Below are 19,411 nucleotides of genomic sequence, written 5' to 3' on the forward strand. Positions count from 1 at the left end.
CCCCATGTTTCCCCATTAACAGCCCGTATAAGCCTTGATCGGACATAAACAGAGGACGACCGTGTCGAAATAAACCTCTCGTAGAACTCTCACACACTCCCGGGCAGTAAATCCACGTAACAAGTGGGCGTCCCTGTCCGTAACTCCCGCCCAACAACTCCTCGACCGAGAAGCGTTCGCGCTTTCATTAAATTTAATTAATGCACTAGCATTGAAAGGCCCACTCGGTTCGACGACCGAAATGCGGCCGGTGATTTATCACCGCTTATCATTAATCAGTCCCGTTTGTTTCAGGGAGACTTCTGCGAGCTGATGATGCGATAACTGCTCCGAGATGCTCCGTGGACTTCTGTTTTTCGCCTTCACCCTCTCAAGGGCTTCAGCGGACTTAAACCCGGTTGTGGTGGCCTCGTCGCCCAACGGAGGGTCGTCTTCAGGGTCTGCGCCCAACTCGAGATGTGAAGAAATCACGATCCCCATGTGCCGTGGGATCGGCTACAATATGACTTCGATGCCCAACGAACTCAACCACGATACCCAAGAGGAAGCCGGACTGGAGGTCCACCAGTTTTGGCCCCTTGTGGAGATCAGGTGTTCTCCCGACTTGAAGTTCTTCCTGTGCTCCATGTACGCCCCTATCTGCATAGAAGACTACCACAAGCCCCTGCCAGCCTGCAGGAGCGTCTGTATCAGAGCCAGGGACGGCTGTGCACCACTTATGCAACAGTACGGCTTCCAATGGCCAGAGAGGATGGCCTGTGAGAAACTTCCAGTGCACAACAGTGACCCGGACAACCTCTGCATGGAGCAGAACAATCGGACCGATATGACGTCACACTATGCCCCGGTTACTCCTGCAACAAGGCCTACTAAGAAGCCGAGTAGTACGACGACCCGTTGCAAGACCGGGAAAAATGGAAAGTGCCGGGAACCCAACTCGCTTTACCCTCTGGGGGAGTTTGCTCACCCCAACGGCAAAGACTGTGCTTGCAGATGTCGGCCACCACTCATCACTTTGGAGAGAGACAATTTTCTGTACAACAGGAGTATTTCGGTGGCTGGCGTAGACAATTGTGCGTTCCCATGTCGAGGCGTCTTTTTCACCCAGGAGGAAAAAGAATTTGCGTCAATTTGGATCACGTTATGGTCAGGACTATGTGCGGTGTCTACACTGATGACTTTGACTACTTTTTTGATCGACACTGAAAGATTCAAGTACCCGGAGAGACCCATAGTTTTCTTGTCAGCCTGTTATTTCATGGTCAGTGTAGGATATCTGATAAGAGTGGCGCTTGGACATGAAGAAGTTGCATGTGAAGGAAGGATGATAAGGTACAGTGCGTCAGGACCCATACCATGCACTTTAGTGTTTCTTCTAATCTACTATTTTGGAATGGCTTCTTCAATATGGTGGGTCGTTTTGTCCTTCACTTGGTTTCTGGCCGCCGGTTTGAAATGGGGAAATGAAGCTATTGCCGGATACGCACAGTATTTCCACCTTGCTGCTTGGTTGATACCTACTGTTAAGTCGGTTGGGGTGTTAGTAATGGCTGCTGTGGACGGGGATCCTGTGGCAGGAATTTGCTATGTTGGTAACCAGAATGCTGATAATCTTCGCATCTTCGTATTGGGACCACTCTTCGTCTACCTGCTTCTCGGAACTTCTTTCTTACTCGGTGGATTTGTGTCTTTGTTCAGGATCCGCAGCGTGATCAAGCAACAAGGTGGAATCGGTGGAAGGAGTAAAGCCGACAAGTTGGAGAAGTTGATGATCAGGATAGGAATTTTCAGTGTGCTGTACACTCTCCCTGCCACCACGGTCATAGGATGCCACTTCTACGAGTCTACTCTCTACACGGACTGGATGACCCCCTTAGTGTGCCCTTGTAACGAAACCGTTGCTCACCATAGGGCTCGCTTCCGTCCCCTCTACTCCGTGCTGATGCTGAAATACTTCATGGCTCTCGCCGTAGGAATCACCTCTGGAGTCTGGATCTGGTCAGGGAAGACTTTGGGATCTTGGAGTCGTCTTTGGAGGAGGCTATTCGGTGGAGGTCACGGTCACGGGCAAGTCCTCATCAATTCCGGAAAACAACGGGTGATGAAGCAGCAGTACCTGGTCCCCGTGGTGCCGGCCCCCAGCAGCACCCTCCTCACGGGCCCCCACGTCGCCCCCGGCAGCATCCCCACGTCCGGGAGCCTACACCACCACATGATCAAGCAGGCTCAGCAAGCCCCGCTGACCCACGTATGACAGAAGCCCCACTCCGAGACCCCCGACTCGGCCCCTGCCCTCAGCAACTACGGGCCCATATAGTTGTGGGCCGGTCAGGTGACTCGGTTGTAAGTTCTAACTTAACTCAGATTTAGCTCAGCCGGAACAGACATGACTCTGTTGTTTACATTATTTTGACATTTCACTTTATTTTAAACGTTAGTTTCAACATCTACTTGAATTATGTGACGTTTATTCCATACTCTATTCAAAGTCAACTGTGTTCAATTGTGATCAGTTACGACTGATCTTTCATGTAATACTAATCTTTTTTATTGTAAATTTTGAGTTCGCGCAAGCTTTTGGATTAATAAATCAACAAAGCATTTCGACATTTGAACCCACTTGGTATATCTTCACTCGTGATACAGAAATCGATCCGGAACCTTCATTGTTGGATACTCGATCATCCCACATCGAATGATACCGATGCTCGCTTCTCGATGATGTGTGACTAAACACAATCGGCTCTTGAGAGGATGACGAGTTGTGAGGCCGAGAGGAAAACAAACACTCCCAAGAAGGCAGGCGAAAGCCTGATGTCATAGTGATTGGATGGACCACGAGTGCTCTCCGATCGAGCCGTGACCGAGGAACAAAGCTGGAGAGTTCTTGGCGCTGCCACGACTCGGGTGAATTTGTAACTAGTTTGTCCGAGACACGCCAGTCATGGCACCTGGACAAGCACTTGACTGCGAGCCGTTCGTCTTTTGTTCCTGCTTAGCTGTGCGATTTTCGAGTGCTCTCGTGGGGTTAGGAATTTCCAAAACCTTCACCACCAGTTTTCTTTTTCGTTTGCCAAAAAGAAAAAAGAAAAGCTATCCGATTTAGGTCTACTTCCACACTTTGTAGTAGCATGTAGGAACGCGTGACATTTGTAAATTAAAAAATGTTTCAGTCTCAATTTACCTTCAATATCAAATTGAACATCTCAATTCCGCGTTGAAAGCATTTAGTATTTTCAAAGCCGTTCCAAAGCGTTACCAGATGATTGATTGAAACTTGTATCATCCCAGGCGTAAACTTCCAGGCCGATTGACAGCCGTCCGGAGTTGACAAATTCACTGGGAAAACATTGACAATTGGATTGGCCTCTAATAAACATTCCGTCGTCGGCGGAATGCAATTACATCGCTTCGCCCGCTTATTGATCACATCGTCGGTCATGTCGGTGTCCCACAGCCATCCGCTTGCGTCACTTGCATCGCGTGCTCCTGTATCTTGTACTGCGGTTCTCACCGGAATTTATAGCCGCTGCAGCCTCTCAGTTCTATTAATTTATCCTCTGATCGACGTTTAGAATCCGCATTAGGTTATTACCTCTGGGACTCCGGTTAGGTTCGTTCGTGTGCGATTATCTTCATATTTATGACTGTTCCGTAGTAATGGAACATAAGGAGTTAATTTAATGTTCGAGTTCATTGTTCATGCACTTTTACGACATCCTGGTTTCAACCTTTAAACATTTAGAAGTTGATAAAATTATTTTAAACAAATTTTAACGCTTCGCCTAGCAAACAGTGCTCTTTTTCTTAAAGAGTGTTTTCATTGTCTGCTCCCTTAAGATCTAATAATGAACGCACATTATTCCCAGCTCAATTACAAGTTCCAACATAAGTTGTGGTAGAAGTTGCGTATGATATGTACCTCTAAGTTATTTTAACTTCAATTATCTTCGAGTATATTAAGAATATGGACTACCACAATGTTCCTTACTTGGACCAATTTTTTTTCCATAAGTGATTGTGAAGATTATTAGATCTTGCAGACTGATAGGAGAGTGAAATTGGCCGATAATCTACCATTTCAACGGTAGTTCAAGAAGCATGTCAAACGGAGCGCCGCCAACAGAAATCAAATAACGTCGCAGTATGGGGACTGATTGCATTACCCCCTCGCACGTTCGCGGGAGTTCACTCTGATTGCGCAAACTTTCGCAATTTGCCGAGTACTGCGCTTATTGAATCCCCTTTCTTTGACTGTACGCAACAGTAATTCAGTCACAAATCGTCTTTTTAACCTTTGTACCATTCGCTGTCGCTTTCGCTTTCACCTTGGCGGCATTTGACTCTGGACGGCTTTGAAGTCTTTGAGCCACTTCTGTTTTATTTGTATTTCGGGCAATTATTACGTCAAATGCGCTTTCGTTCACAGCTAGACTCGTCTTTTTCAAAGAAAGCGTTTTTGCAATTTGCTTTCCATTTTCATTAGCCCTTAACTTTATTATTCTTGAGCCTTTGTGATACTTTGATCCCTCGTTTAATGCTTACTTACAATTGGATAATTATGAAGATAGCAACTGGCAATCGTAAAATAGTTCGCACCAAGACCTTTTCGACCTCTCGACTTTCTCATAAAATTTATTTTCGTATTTAAGAGCAACTTCTACGAGCAAACGTGTGCAAAAACTGTACGCAGTTTAAATGACAATGCCACTGGAAATGCAAAAATCAAAGCTGTAATCAGTGATAATCACTCTACGAACAAAACCAGACCGACGCGCGTAGGTTTCCCGACCCATAAATACAAATTGGTCCCCGGATCGCAGCCATGCGAGAAATTCCAATAAGCCGCGATTGAAAATAAATTATGAAAAAGGCAATCGCAATCCGCAATCCCACCCATATCGGAAAACAATCCATCATTTAACGCAGGATTAGTGCGTGCTGTTATAGGATCCGCGGCCAACGTTTAGCTTCATACATTTGAGAGAACTCGTGGTTTTTAATCCGTCTCTTTCTCGTTACATAAAGCATATGTGTCACACATAGCAGCATTGTACACGTGTATTTCGTCACTGCACCAGTAATTGCCATAAATTTACGTACGTCTACCATTCTAAGTTAGATCTTATGTTGTATTAAACGTCACATAATTCGAGTAGACAGCAGGGTTACCAATAATACCCCTATGTGTTTATGTTGAACTTATTGTGGTAAGAGAATTCTCTGGAGTATTGAAACTGAAGCAATATTGAACTTGAGAGTATCCCGGGCACATTACTCGGGCAGATCATTTATTTTAAGTGTGTTATAACGTAAAAGAGAGGACTATTTTTTAGCATATGTGAACCGATATACGTAATAAAGTGATGCACAATACGTGGACTTATTTTGTAGGTAATCTTTATGAACGTGTAAGTAGTACTGCCAGCAGGAATACAATAATTTATACTTTGTTGATTGTAAATATGTAAATTGTTTTTGTGTACATAAGAATTATATATGTACATATAGATGTGTACAGAGTGTATATGTTTGTATTTAAGCTTATTGTCATGTATGGCTAAGTTATTGTAATGTATGTTGTCTTAGAGTAGATTTGGAATATGGACTACCACAAGGTTCCTTACTCGGGCCAAATGTTTAATGAAATGCTGTGGAATATAATGTTCCCTCTCTGTCTGTAGAAGTTACACAAAAATCCCATTATGATCCAATGTCACTGTTGGGGAGCTAGCCACCCTCGTTTCTCTTGCTACCGAAGTTCCCGGATATAAATGGCGGGGCAGTGTAGCTCGGCAGGTTCCCAAAAGACCTCAATCTCTCTATAAATCCCCCACGGTATCCGAGGGTACCCCAGTTGCGAGATAGGCGCGTAAATAACCGACTACTATCAGAGTGATCTATGTTCTGCCCCGGGTTGTGTGATAGAGGGGTGGAGAGGGGTGAAAGTAACGAAACCTTGACAAATTACCAACCACCGATCTCCACACGGATGTTTTATCGTGAGGGCTTTTTTGCTCGTCGAAATTACCCTCTGCTTCCGGCTTACTTTTATTTTACACCATCCTTTCTTGTAGTTTCTTTTGTTCGTCGTGGCTAGGTCTAAAATTTTCGTTTTTAACATACTTGTCTAAAGTCAAAGAAAATGTCGAGATCAATATATATTTTGATATTATGCAAATAATTTTCAATATTTATATGTAAAAGTAAGTGTATTTATTCTTCAAATAAATTCTTGGTCGAGGAAGCAGGATAGTTCAAGACTGACCAATACCAAGCTTCAATCCAATTACAATTAATTTATTGTCTGGTAAAAAAATAGGGAATGGTGGATCTCATTTTGATTTTATCAAATTCATTCCATTTGCCCTTCGTGGTCCACTTAATTTCAACTTTACCCCTATAAACAGGCATGTACTAAATGTATCACAGTTCAATCATTTATAGCCGTCCCGTATAGTTACAACTGCACCACATCCCTTGAGACTAAGCCCAATATACCGAAACTTTGGCGCCCTGACAGGGACCAATAAAAATAAATCACGCGCCATCCCACGAACGAGCCATTTTGAAGCTTCATTTAACGCCATCGGACGCCTGACAAATGACGACAAATAAACAGTCCATTGTTCCTGCGTTGGCTCGTACAATGCGATCAGTTCAGGACTGACAGGACGCTGTTATGTGTCAAAACACGACGTGTTTGTTCAGCGGTTGGCAACCCTGCATATGACTTCCGGCGCTAACAGCTGTTTTGGCGGAAACACGCCACTTTCCTGGGAATTCACTTTGGTTACAAATCATTTCCCAAATTTGTTCCCTGTCAGACAACTGGTGAAACGTGTTTAATACCTGGCTTTTCTATACTGGAAATTACTTATTTAGAGGGCTATGTAATGTTTTAAATACCAAAGGAAATGTATATTTTGAAATCTAAATGTTATGTATTAATCTAAAGTTACAAAAGTATTTGTAAATAATGGCAAAGTAATTAAATTCAAAAGAATAACATAAACTTGTTTTAATAAATATTTATGTTTTTACGATTTTTATAATTATTTTTTTAGATTTCTTGTATAAAACCTCTAATAATCATCATTTGTTGCAAAATGTTTATAGCAATAATCGTATATTTACAGAAACAAATTATTGGTTGTTGTAAAATTTGTGCAGTGTAATTTGGCTAACAAAACAATGATGACAATGCAGTTTTTGTAAATGTAAGATTCTGGTTCAGTCAAACGGAACACGCGGTTTCTAACCCCAATTCTTGTCAAGAGACGAGAAGAGTCAGACGACAGAAGCCACCGTTTACGAGCGACGGGAGATTGCTTGGGTTTATTGTCACAATTTTATTATAATACGCGCACTCTAGTTTCCACTCTTGGAGGTTGGCACGCCTGAACCGCACAGGATTTTATGTTCGTCATCACGCAGAGTGATGTAATTTTTACATAAATACGTTCATGTTTTTAAAATTGATTGACTGTTACTTCACATCAGTGACTGGCTTTTAGGAAGATTGATTAAAGGATCAACTCAAACTAATCAAATTCTGCTGCGAGCGTTTCCCTAACAAATCACATCTGTTATGATATGTCGCAATTCGTCAGCTTTCACTCCCGAGCCGATCTGGGTTGGCAGCAGTGGGCGTTAATCAGCTGGCCGATTGTTGGCGCGCAATTAATCCGTGTTAGTTTTATAGGTTAGGTGTAACGTTTTGCAATCATAACTAACAATCACACGACTTGTTCTCGTACGTTATTTATGGCCGCTGATTTATTAGATACGTTTATTATGCGGCCAAACAGGTTTGTGTGTTAGCGTGTCCCGCAAGAATGACGATGCAACGCTTATTTTTTACGAGCTGATGTTTTCGTGGCTATTATTTATTCAACAAGTCCCTCTCCCTCTGTCTGAAAGTTTCCCAATACTTTACTTCGTACATTATGTCACATATACAGTTACTTTTAATCACCATAAATAATCGTTTTGCCTACTCTCTTTTGAAAGCTTTGCGTATTATTCAGCCGTAATTGAAGTGAGAGACTCTGCATTTTGATACTGCCAAGTAGGCCTATGTTAACGTTATTGTTGATGTATTTACTATTCAGTATGGATTGTTTCTTGTAATATCACTTCGTAATAACCCTCTTGCTTTTTCCAATATATAATACTGATGAGGAATGATGTACATAAAGCACTTGTGAAAGTTTGGGGAACGGTTAAGGGAAAACAAAAACGAAATAGTGATGAAAGAAATCACTTCGATGGCTCTACACTTGTGTCTAAAGCCCCGATTCAGCCCACACGTCATCACATTAACAAGAGCAGCTCAAGCTCCCGCCAAGTGGAAATGGGGTGAAAAGTCATCAGGGAAAAATTTCAGAAACCCGACACGAGTGATATCGGCCTGTAGTTCACCAGAGCGGGCCGGTCTCCATTTAATCCTCGTTGAAATGCATGTCTCCAATCTCTTAGTGAGCTCGGCCGACAATCGCCGTCAGTCGGATACGAAGGCGGCAGGTAGCTGCGTCGCGGCGATACAAGCGTCGTGGCGCAGGGTGTAATGGATCCGGGGGGTTGGAGGCGTGAGGCTCACTCCCCTCTAGCACTTGACACAATGAGCCCCTCACGCCAAAGGTTTCTTTCATGTTTTCACAAATGAAAATACTGCACTCGTATTACAAAAATGACCTCGCTTTGCCATATGTCGCCGCTGCATCGATCCGGCGTAATGATCTGTTCTACAAAGGTTTTGTCTGGGTTTTTGTCGCCTTTTTATTTATCCCACCACTGTCCGCCATTGATACATTTATACGTTCTCCGTTCCGTTTGTGAGCTGCAACGCATTGTGCATATAAAGGGTTGAAACTCTTTTATCTTCCTTGTTTTGTTCCGTGTCTTTCAGGTCGGCACTATGCCGTTATTATAGGGATCGGCGGTTGCAGACTTTTGTGTTGCGGCTTTTACTAGTATTTTTACGGAGGGGTTTCAATGGGTAATGTGAATTGGATCCGCCTCCACTGAAAGCATGTTATGATTAAAGGTTGCTGGTTCACTGTGTGATCTTTGTTCCAAGTTCGTAGGCTGCAACATTGTTTTAGCCTTATCCGTGTTTCCCCTAACATCTAATGTGTCGTGCGTTCACCCTTCTTCAGTATTCTTCCAGCAACCTCCAAATAATGTGATATATCAAACAAAGCCTGGGTTCTGAGCAGGTTTCATAATCAAGGATCAAAGGCTACGTGTACTTTTAGAAGTATTCAACACAAGATAGTAAAGCGCAAGGATGACATATTGAGGACGTTTTAGGCTAATGATAACATTAAACACAACCCCTTTCAGAAACCAGACATTGAAAATCTGTATGATGCTTTTACTAACGTATCTGTAAGCGAATTTGGTTTCATTAATGAGCTAATTCACCCTACAAGCAAACTTACCCTCTGTTGACGAAATCATGTAAAAGTACAACTTTGCCGTCTGATACGCTCAATTCGCCACACCCGCTTCACAGAGCCGGGGACAACGACACGCTATTGTCCTTGTGTTTGACCACGTTCCCAGAAGTAACCCTTGCTTTGTGCCGTGATCGACAGCTACCCTCCCCTCTGTGCGACAGCACGTGTTCCAGCCACTCCCGCAGCGTATGGGCGATGTCACCCGCCGATAACTGCAAATTGAGGGGTCGCAACTACCAGCTGCTAAACGGTGGAACAGTCCTGGTAGTTTTGCATCTGCGGTAGGGCTGAAGTGAGTTTTGGTAACGATTTTCGTACTTCACAACACATATCAAAAGTTGTTATGAGATGTTCCTTTCAGTAAAGTACGAGTCCTGGTATTCCCTTTTTATTCAGTTACAGTTCCCAAAAAGGTCATTCAAGCATGTCTGAAGTATGAAGTCAAAAACCTTTTGCAAGGTGCGAGAAGATTTAGAAATTTCAAAGGATTTCTTCACTTTTCATTTGCAGCGATGATCTCAAATTTTTGTTCACCTAAACACAGAATTCCTAATAATGTATACCGTTATCCAAAATTAATTAGGGTGTCTTCGGTAACGACGCTGTTGGACGCTTATTTTTGGAAACTAAGGTCACTGGACAATGCTACTGAATGCGCTCTGACATGCCCTCGCCTTGCTCGCACACGCAGGTGGACTCGAGACACGTCCTCCCTCTCATCAAGCAGCCAGAAGGGCCGGCGCCTTTGATACCACGGGAGACGCGGGGTGTGCTCACAATGCCTCCTCAAGGGTGTCGGGCTAGAGCACGCTTCCACGCACCCCTTTTGTTTTCCCTTCATTATTGAATCACTTTAATAGTTCCGCCTTTTGCTTCCCTTTCATCTTCCTCTGTACGCCACTGTTTCAATCCTGTAATTGGACCGAACGGCGCAGAGCGAAGCAGGATCTGAACACGGCCACTGAAAGGAGGGTATTTGTGTCACCGCGTCTTTTGTTCCTGCTCGCGCTCTCCCCGTGTTATTTTAATTATCCCGCCCAGGTAAAGCTGGCTTCGTACTTGCCTCCAGTGAGCTTCATCATACACATGGGTCGCTCCCATCGGTCGATATGTGTTTGATCCTTCGGGTTGAAACATTCCCTCGACAGTATTCCAATAGCGTCGTAAAATATCCCGCAAACTTTTCACAGTGTGATGTACACTTCTGAAGAGAAGTTATTTTATAAAATACATTACAGTTCAAGTCGTGATCAAGCATTGCATCAAGAGCAACATAATTTGAATTGCATTAAGAGTTAGAACAAGATATCCTTCTGGGAGCACTTGGTGGGGTTTTGGCAATAGTTCTTTTTTTCGGATTCTACTTTGTTGTTCCATCTTGGCAGCATATGTTTCAGGAAGAATTGAAAACTTGCACACATGTTAATTTGTATCAACTGAATCGTTTAGGTGCTAATTTAAAATGCCAAATTCAATTAAAGGTGAGACTATTCAAGTTCTGTATCATGAACATCCTAAATCGAACCCATGACTTTGAATTCTCTATCGCTCTTATTGATGCCATAATGTTGAAGATGGAACAAATATTTGGTTGAGGACCAAATTTCCAATGACTCACAGCAACCGGATAGCTCCCCATTTGTCCCTAATGGACTCTCACACCCTCTGATTGTCTAGCCGGGCGGGGGGTGAGGGGAGGCTGCTCTTAAATGCTCCTGTCAAAGAGAAGGGCTGAACATCTGATCAGTTTCCCACTGCTTTTGTTATGTCACTTTAAAAGCTTCTGTTAGGCCCGGGTTAGGTTAGGTTAGAGATTGGCAGCGCGTGGACACAGTTTCCGGACAAACATAAGCTACCGTGAAGTGCTTTTCTCGGTCCTCGGGTGTAAATACAGGCAATCTTTGGTTTAATTGTGTAATTTGTATTGCTACTCATCTTCTAGTGGGTGAGAAGTACTTCGCGTGCGAAACGACATTTTTCATTCCGGATTCTCCCAAACCCCTATGGAAAATAAAATATTGTGATAACTTTTTTAGTAACTCTCATAACCGGAAGGATACAATTTGAACATATACTATTCTCTCAAATCTTTCACGTATTATAAGACCACATATTTTAAAACATTTTCTTGAAGTTTTGCATAAACCTACCTTATTTGAGATATTTTGGATGCATTTGTTATTTGGTCAGCTAGCCTACGAATATTAGAGATCTAAGAAGTAGAACCTCTTTACGTTATTCATCTCGGATAATTTTCTCTGGTTCTCATTTAAGAGGTTCTCTTAAATATTTAGCTGATAAAACATCATTTTGCAGTTAATGGTAATAGGCTTGTAGTCATCCATAGTTAAGAAACGAAAGGTTTTGACAAAGACCTTCCAAATATATCTTCAAAAAATCGTAACGACAACTTTGTTTTTGCATGAGTAACAAAAAGCTTTAATTCTTTATGAAAAAAGTTCAAATTACGTTAATCATCTAGAATAGTTCATTGATAGCAAAATAATTTAAAATTCCTCTAGGTTCTTAAACATTTACTTTTTCATCTTATTGAAATTTTACGATTTCGGAAACCAGTATTGGCCCATTTTACTTTAGAAGGGAAATCATGATTTAGAAGTCCTGACGTCACAGTTTGTGACGAACTGTGTGTTGACGTGACAACGACCCCCGTTCGCGGTTCGTTAGCTTTTATCGCCCAGGGCTTCTTTCCGTCACCTGCGGGCGACGTGGGGTGATACACGCGCCCTACCGGGGCATTTACAAAGTATCTTGTGAATTTCGTTTCTGTCTCCAAAATACTATCACAAGGGGGTATCCAGTATCTCCGACTGAAAATGCGTGTTATAGCTAAAGTTACGCTTTGTTGGCTTTGTTTTGTTCGGTCAGTGGTTCTAGTTTATTTGAGAGTATACTAAAAACCACTGGATGCTTTTTAACAGAAAAATTTTAACAGAAATTGAACAATGTGGTTTAAATATTGTGGATCACTCGTACTTTATTTTTACGAAATTTGCTTTGGAGAGACAGGAGAAATTTCACTCCGTACTATTGAAGGAGAGTTAGTGGTTCTAGTATATTTGAGAGTATACTAAAAACACTGGATGCTTTTTAACAGAAAAAATTGAACTATGGGGTTAAAACATTGTAGTTCATTCGTACTTTAATTTTTCGAAATTTAGTTTGGAGAGACAAAAGAAGTTTTGAAGAAAAGTAAGTTTTATTTCAAAATATTTCACCTGACCATTGCAACAAAATTTGACCCGGATCTCTCTAGCTCTCCAGATTTCTTTCATAAGAAGACTTTGATGTATAAGTCTCTGCTCAGTATGTTACATAACCGTGGTGTAGAGGGGGTGATTAACCCCCTCATCATCTTCTAGACTCTTTCAAATATTCACGGACCGCTTTAACTCTACTCGGCCTCTAAGGATATTTTAAAGACGCCTTTGACACGGACCGCTCATAGTCGGGCCAATAAAAGAGATAAGTCGCGGAGGTAAGAAAACGGCTTTTAGTGGACGTGTTCCGCATTCCCTTTGGGTTTAATATTTAACACTCCCGCGCAATAAGAAGGGGAACAGGACAAGTAGCAATTTGGCGACTCAAAGCACTACTCACATCACTCGGGTCTTTCCTTCCCTTCCGCCTTCTTTCTGCCTTCACTTTGTACTGCCCCTTTGATATCGCGCTCTCGTGGTCTTTGTGGGGTGCGGATTGTGATGACGTCAAAACAGGTGCTGCTCACACTCGTATATTCCTTGTGGTGGGTACAGTATTGATCGTCCAGTACGTGTATGCCGGTTTACACGAGATGTGTACCTCAACCTCCTGAGGACTGTCCAATGCCTCGGCCGGATTAACATTATTTAGGCGCCTCTTTCTTAATGCAGGATCAATACATTTGGTATTTCTCTCCCAAAGTAAAATTGTATTAGTACTCTTCCCAAACAATTTATGTATTTAATACATATTACGTCAAAAATTGTTATCCACGCATTCGTTGCGTCTGCATTTATATTTCTGGTGTTGGCCATGGGTAGGTTAATAGGAAATACTAACTGTTTAATTACCTAAAATTTCAAACCGATTTGTCCATTTCAGGACAGGGCTGCATGTACAATTTACATTTTGGGGACCCACACAAAGGAATATTTTCTTAATGGGAGAGGGTGGAATCGGATAGCATTAATTAATTAATTCGATGATAAAACCTAATTTGCGAACAATGATGAATTTGAGAATGAACAACACAAATCTATACAATTTTATTAGGACTAATTAATTTGCATTAAAATATTTTTGTCTAAACAGTAAAATCTCAGTGGTTTGGGATTCAAGAAACGTTTGCCCGTTTTAAATACTTCCCAGGAGAACAGGGCGAGGGGTATTTTTAAGCCTTCGGAGTCATAAAATGGAGGTCTAATTGAGCACAATCATGCCCGGCCTGTGATAACTACAAAGGCCACATCCTTTCTGAATTCCTCTTGAAGCTCCTCTTGAAGAACGGCGCGCGTCTTCTCGAGTGCCATCAAGTGTCTGACCCTCTGTTAGTAAACGTCTGGGCGCGGCTCTTTCCAAAAACCGGCGCGTCGGGGCAAAAACCGGGCCAACGGGGACTTGATTTGTTTAGTGTCAGGGCAGGGGTGGTTTTTGGGGCAATTAGTGAGGATGGATTGGACAAGGAACGGGGGACGAGAACCACCTGGCATCCACACGCACACACGCTCGCAGCAGCATCATTAGTTTATCCAGATCAATGATTGCATTACGGTCACCATGGCAACAGAACATTGTTGCCATCCCCTCTCCCCCGTCTTCCCATTGTGTTTTTAATTACATTCACTAAAAGACCGCCATTGTCTCCTGTGTATCCTGGAGTAATTATTCCATTGTGGGGCCACTTCTTCGGTCGCAGCCCAGGACGGGATGACCAAGTACGGCGGTAATTTAGAAGAATACCCGGCACAGCTTTCACAATAAGGGATTTGCTTTTCAAATGAGGGAATGAGGGAGATCCATTGAGTGGACGCACAGCCGGGCTTAACGTATACGCTTCCCTTGTAATCTTTTTAGCCGGCTATTCAAATTGTTCACTTACTCGGCTCTGGCGATTATAAAAGTGTTGAATTGGGTAGCCTTTAGACCGTGCCTTCTTTCATACTGACATAATTTTTAATTATTGTGTCCTCCAAGGATTTATTCAATTAGACAAGATCTAACATTTCCCGTTCTTAGAATTAATTTGACTTTCCAAACTTTTACCTCTACTGGTACATTACATTTGGACATTTAAATACAAATAGACAGATTCCCAGAAGACAAGAACATAAAACCGAAACTTAACGGTGGCTCAGATTGTTAAGCTTGTCCTTGAGGTGTCCAGACGCTTGTTCATGGGCATAAACTTGTACAGCCCAAGGACATCCGAGAAGATGCGGGTACCCAGGTCCCAAACAGATAGACAGACAGACCAGAGAGACAGACTCTCCTGCTTTCTCAGCCGCTTGTTGTTTACCGATAATGGGTGGTTTATTTCCAGCTTGTTTATTGATCCAAGCAACAATAACATCCTAGCATTGTTGGATTTGGACTGTCTGAGCGCACGCCCCCAACGTGTTCTATCCGTGTGTTGGTGCAAGGTCCTGAAAATAGCCTAGGGATGGAATTACCGCACGTATTAAAATTATGTTTTATAATTTCAGGATTTGTTGAATTATTGCCTAATGTGTTAATTTTAGTCAGGTGGTTAGTTTTTTTAAAAGAAAGATAATATTTTCGGTGATTCTAAATGCAACTAAGTAAAAAAATATGCATTTGATTGTAAATTTGAACTAAACACCTTTCGTTATTTTATTATTAATACATGAAAAACAAAAGCGTATACCCTTTAGTGACAATATGTATCCCATAATCTGCATTATGTTAAAAAATATTTTATCTTAAAAACCTGACCTACGAAAAATTGATATTGAAAAGTAGGCTTCGATTGAACGAAAAAGAAGAAAATTGTTGGACCCAGTACGGAACCTTGTGTCAGTCCATAGTCCACCATTATGTTCCTGTCTTAATTAGGTTAGGCATGGTCTAGTCATATGTTAGTGCCATACCAAGTTGCCACTGTGGCTGTATACGACTATATCTCTGTTATCAGGTTTGACCCTTTGTTATCACAACTTATCACCAGTTATGTGTTTTTATACGATGATAATTAAATTAGCTTAGATAGTTACTGATTTATTGCCATAAGTGGGAGATAAATAAGGAGTACTGTATTTTTGTGCAATTATTTGTGAAACACATTGTTCGTATTGTTGGAATCTGTTTTTGTTCTGGTTCCTCAACTATTGTATGTTAAACAATTTGAGTTATTCTTTAAAAATGTCAGCTATGTTTGTTTATACTGTAAGTAGTTCTTAAATTAAATAGACATTAATGGCAGACAAATTCTTTGAAAATGTTTAACAAAACTGAAAATCTTGTGTATTGTTTTTGTTAAACAATACTCTAATTTTCTATGTTTACTCACATTCCAATAAATTTTCTAATGTAATTTTCATTATAAACTCTTTTGAAAGATACTCTTTATATATTCTTTTGTTACTTTGTTGTTTTACCCACAAAAACTCTTCATTGATTTAATGTTTATAAAATGCAGGTTTAATGCTAGCTGTGCTAGGAGTTTAATTACTTTCACCTAATTGTAAAGTGGTTAATGTTCTCCAGAGCTCCTTGGTATTTAACATTATCTAATTTCAGAAAATCATATAAATGTCAAGGTTGTACAATTTAGTGTATTTGTGCTTTTCAGAAAAATTATTTCCGTTTTTACCACTATTACAAACTATTTTTATTTTCTATGATCTGCTTTGTTTCTTGTTGCATTTTTAGAAAATATGTTCATTTTGGTTTAAAAAGAATTCCTGAATTATATCAGTACTTGTAAATTCATGTATTCAATAACCAACATGTACTTTTGATTTAACAATAGTGACTTGGGGAACGCAACCATTATAATTGTTATTTTTAAAACAATCTGCATTTATTAGAATAAGTATAAACAGTTTAGATTTTTATCAATAACCATTAGACATTCTATCTTGTTTGTAACACAGATACTTTTTGTAATTAATCAAATAGATGTAGGAACTGAACAGATAACAAACTTGATTTTCTTCACTCTTTCGCACCACAAACACATACCGCAATAGTGAATTGCAGTAGTTATAAAAATTACGTCTTGTTCATTGTGAGTACAGTAATTTTATCGCCCCGCTTCTGCGGAAGACAAAAATGCTTTATTACACAAAGTTATTTTATACATATCATCCCCATTTTGGTAGTTCTTCTTTGTTATTCGAAATGCAGGGTAAACTCTTTAATTGTAATGATTTATCTATTGTGAATGTTGTGTTATCCCATTATAATGTATGTAACCAACCGTTCCGTTGTATATATCGCTAACTGTATAAACAATATATGATATTGGATTTATTAAAATATACACTTTTTAATAACTAACCCTGTATATTTCTTCATTCCCTTAGTTAAGTTGATTTTCAGTTCTCTAAAAGTATGTATGTGATTACTGCAAAAGAGGCTTTACAATCAAAAAGCCAAAAATTAATCAAACTAAAAAAAAAACAACAAAAACATTTTGGTGCTTTTTAATCAATTTTATCATCAGAAAATTAAAATTGTGGATTTATTTTCATTTAATAGGTATAACTATTGATTTTTTTTAATTCGCCTAAATCATCAGTATTTTCTTCGACTAAATATGTAATTTATTTATATAAAATATAAAAAGAGTAATTGTTTGAAGTTTTAAACATTTTAAATTTATAAATGTTTTAGGTAAGACTATAGAAAAACTTCCTTGTGAAGGCAATGTGTTGAACATCTTCCAACTTATGTTCTGTAAGTAGTGTTGCATCTGTATAGTATTACATGAATTAACTAAGAACGTTCCTGCCTCAATCAACAAGCATTGTTGAAAAATTTACTGTTTCATCACTTGCAATTGGTTATGCAACTAGTTTTATGTATTCTCTGTAAATCGTCAAGGATTAAATTGTGACATTTTCAGAGATAAAAGTTGTAAATAAACATTTGTACTTGAAGACTCTTGGAGCAATTGGAAAAATTTAAACTAGTAGTAAATTGTATTGAAACAACACTGTTCCATTGGTACTTGACTAATACAGTACCAAATTACTGATTGCAAATCACTATTGTTCGTTTAGATCCTATTGTGTTTCTCATGGCCTTTGTATATACAATCCATTGTATACAAACTTGTAGGTGAGCCTTCCATTGTGCTTGTATACAATCAGTCACCATACAGCACATAGTACAAGTGCGAGAGAATACGTTTCCAAGAAAACCAGTGTCAAATATGTGCTTGTATGTGATTACACAATTGAAAATGAAGGATGGTTAATGAAATACAGAAATTGCAGGTACAAAGTAGAAGTATGCCAGGCTTCGCTATGGTTGCATACAAAATGTCAAAACATATAGCTCATTTCATTCTTGACAATTGAAATGAAAATTTTCCAGCTCCTCAAGTATAGGCTTCGCTAAAGCTCAGCTAATTAGTAGTGTTGATAAGATAAGAAATTGCAAATACAATTTTTGTTGGTACGAGAAGATAAATCAATTTAATTTCCGCACGATAATTATCCAAATTTATCCATTTTATGTGCATTGTATTGTTTCCATGATTACATAACGTGTAGTAACGTTACCATGTAATGTTTGTGTAACATGTATGGCATCTCTTACAGTGGTATGTCTTGTTATGTATAGTATGTCTTATCATGTATAATATGTCTGACATCTACGTTATGTGAAATATATTTTTCAAATTGTAAAATACACATTTTACAATACTTTATCATATATTTTGCGGTTTTCTAATTTCAAACATTATTATTACTCATAAGACAAATGTAGAAACGTTCACTAACGCTCAGCCAAATCCATGGAGTAATAAGCACCATCATTAAATTCAATTTGACATATAGAAATGAAACTTTTTGCACTTCCAATCAATAGGTCAGTTCGTTTTAGACATTTCGTGAAATTAGGCCAGAATTATGAAGCCGATAACTTTCTTATTGACCTAGAATCAATCGTGATGAAGAGGACTGACTATACCAATGCTTCTGACCAAGACACTGATTCTACTAGGACGACAAGGGTAAGGATATTGGATTATCAATGGTGAGAAACAAACTGTAGCAACCTGCCATTGCTCATATTTCAAAATATATCCGCTAGTCTGCAAAGACGATTGAACAAGTTCTTTTTGAGAAAGGAAACATAACAGAACAAATGTGAAAAGATGGAATGCGTAGTGTGTCAAAGGAACAGGGGAATAAAAACAAGTGCTTTCTCTAAAAATGTAGTAAACACTTGTGGATAAAGCACATATTCTTTAATATTGCTTGAAACCCGAAGCTGAATTAGAATTTTTGCTTAAGTAATTAATTAATTGCCCCCGGTAATCATCCGTACTTTATATATATTCTATGTTTTGCTCTTAATTATAAGCAGAACATTTGGTCAATTAAACAAGTTTATACAAAAGAAATGTCTGTTATGTTTTTGTAAACCACGAAGGCATATTTTATCAAAAGTTAGTTAATTTTAAGTAACAAATATAAGAAATGTATCATTATAAATCAAAAGAAAATATATTGAAAATACATTTTCAATGTTACATTTTTATAACGTTAAAAGGCTTATAAAGTATTATCTTCATTTTTTAAACCACTTTGATAAAAAGCGTTATTTACACAAAATTTTAAGGATGGGAATGAAAGCAGGTAAAATATTAAAAAATCTGATTAAAGTATTTCAAACTATGATGCAACAATTAAATACCACCTAAATTATGATAAAATCGTATTAATATTTAATAATTTTTGTATATTTATTAA

At 39.6% G+C, this 19,411-nt stretch overlaps 1 protein-coding gene across 1 annotated transcript in view; it reads left to right on the top strand.

Moving 5' to 3' along the window:
* Positions 1-16,985, top strand: part of LOC124353667 (frizzled-2) — a 48,091-nt gene extending 31,106 nt beyond the window's left edge. Inside the window, exon 3 of the mRNA XM_046803616.1 lies at positions 295-16,985. Coding sequence (XP_046659572.1) covers positions 335-2,254 — 1,920 coding nt within the window. The 5' untranslated portion in view covers positions 295-334 and the 3' untranslated portion in view covers positions 2,255-16,985. The remainder of the gene's footprint in view (positions 1-294) is intronic.
* Positions 16,986-19,411: the final 2,426 nt, after the last annotated feature.

This window comes from Homalodisca vitripennis, chromosome 2 (assembly GCF_021130785.1).
Source record: "Homalodisca vitripennis isolate AUS2020 chromosome 2, UT_GWSS_2.1, whole genome shotgun sequence".
Lineage (NCBI taxonomy): Eukaryota > Metazoa > Arthropoda > Insecta > Hemiptera > Cicadellidae > Homalodisca > Homalodisca vitripennis.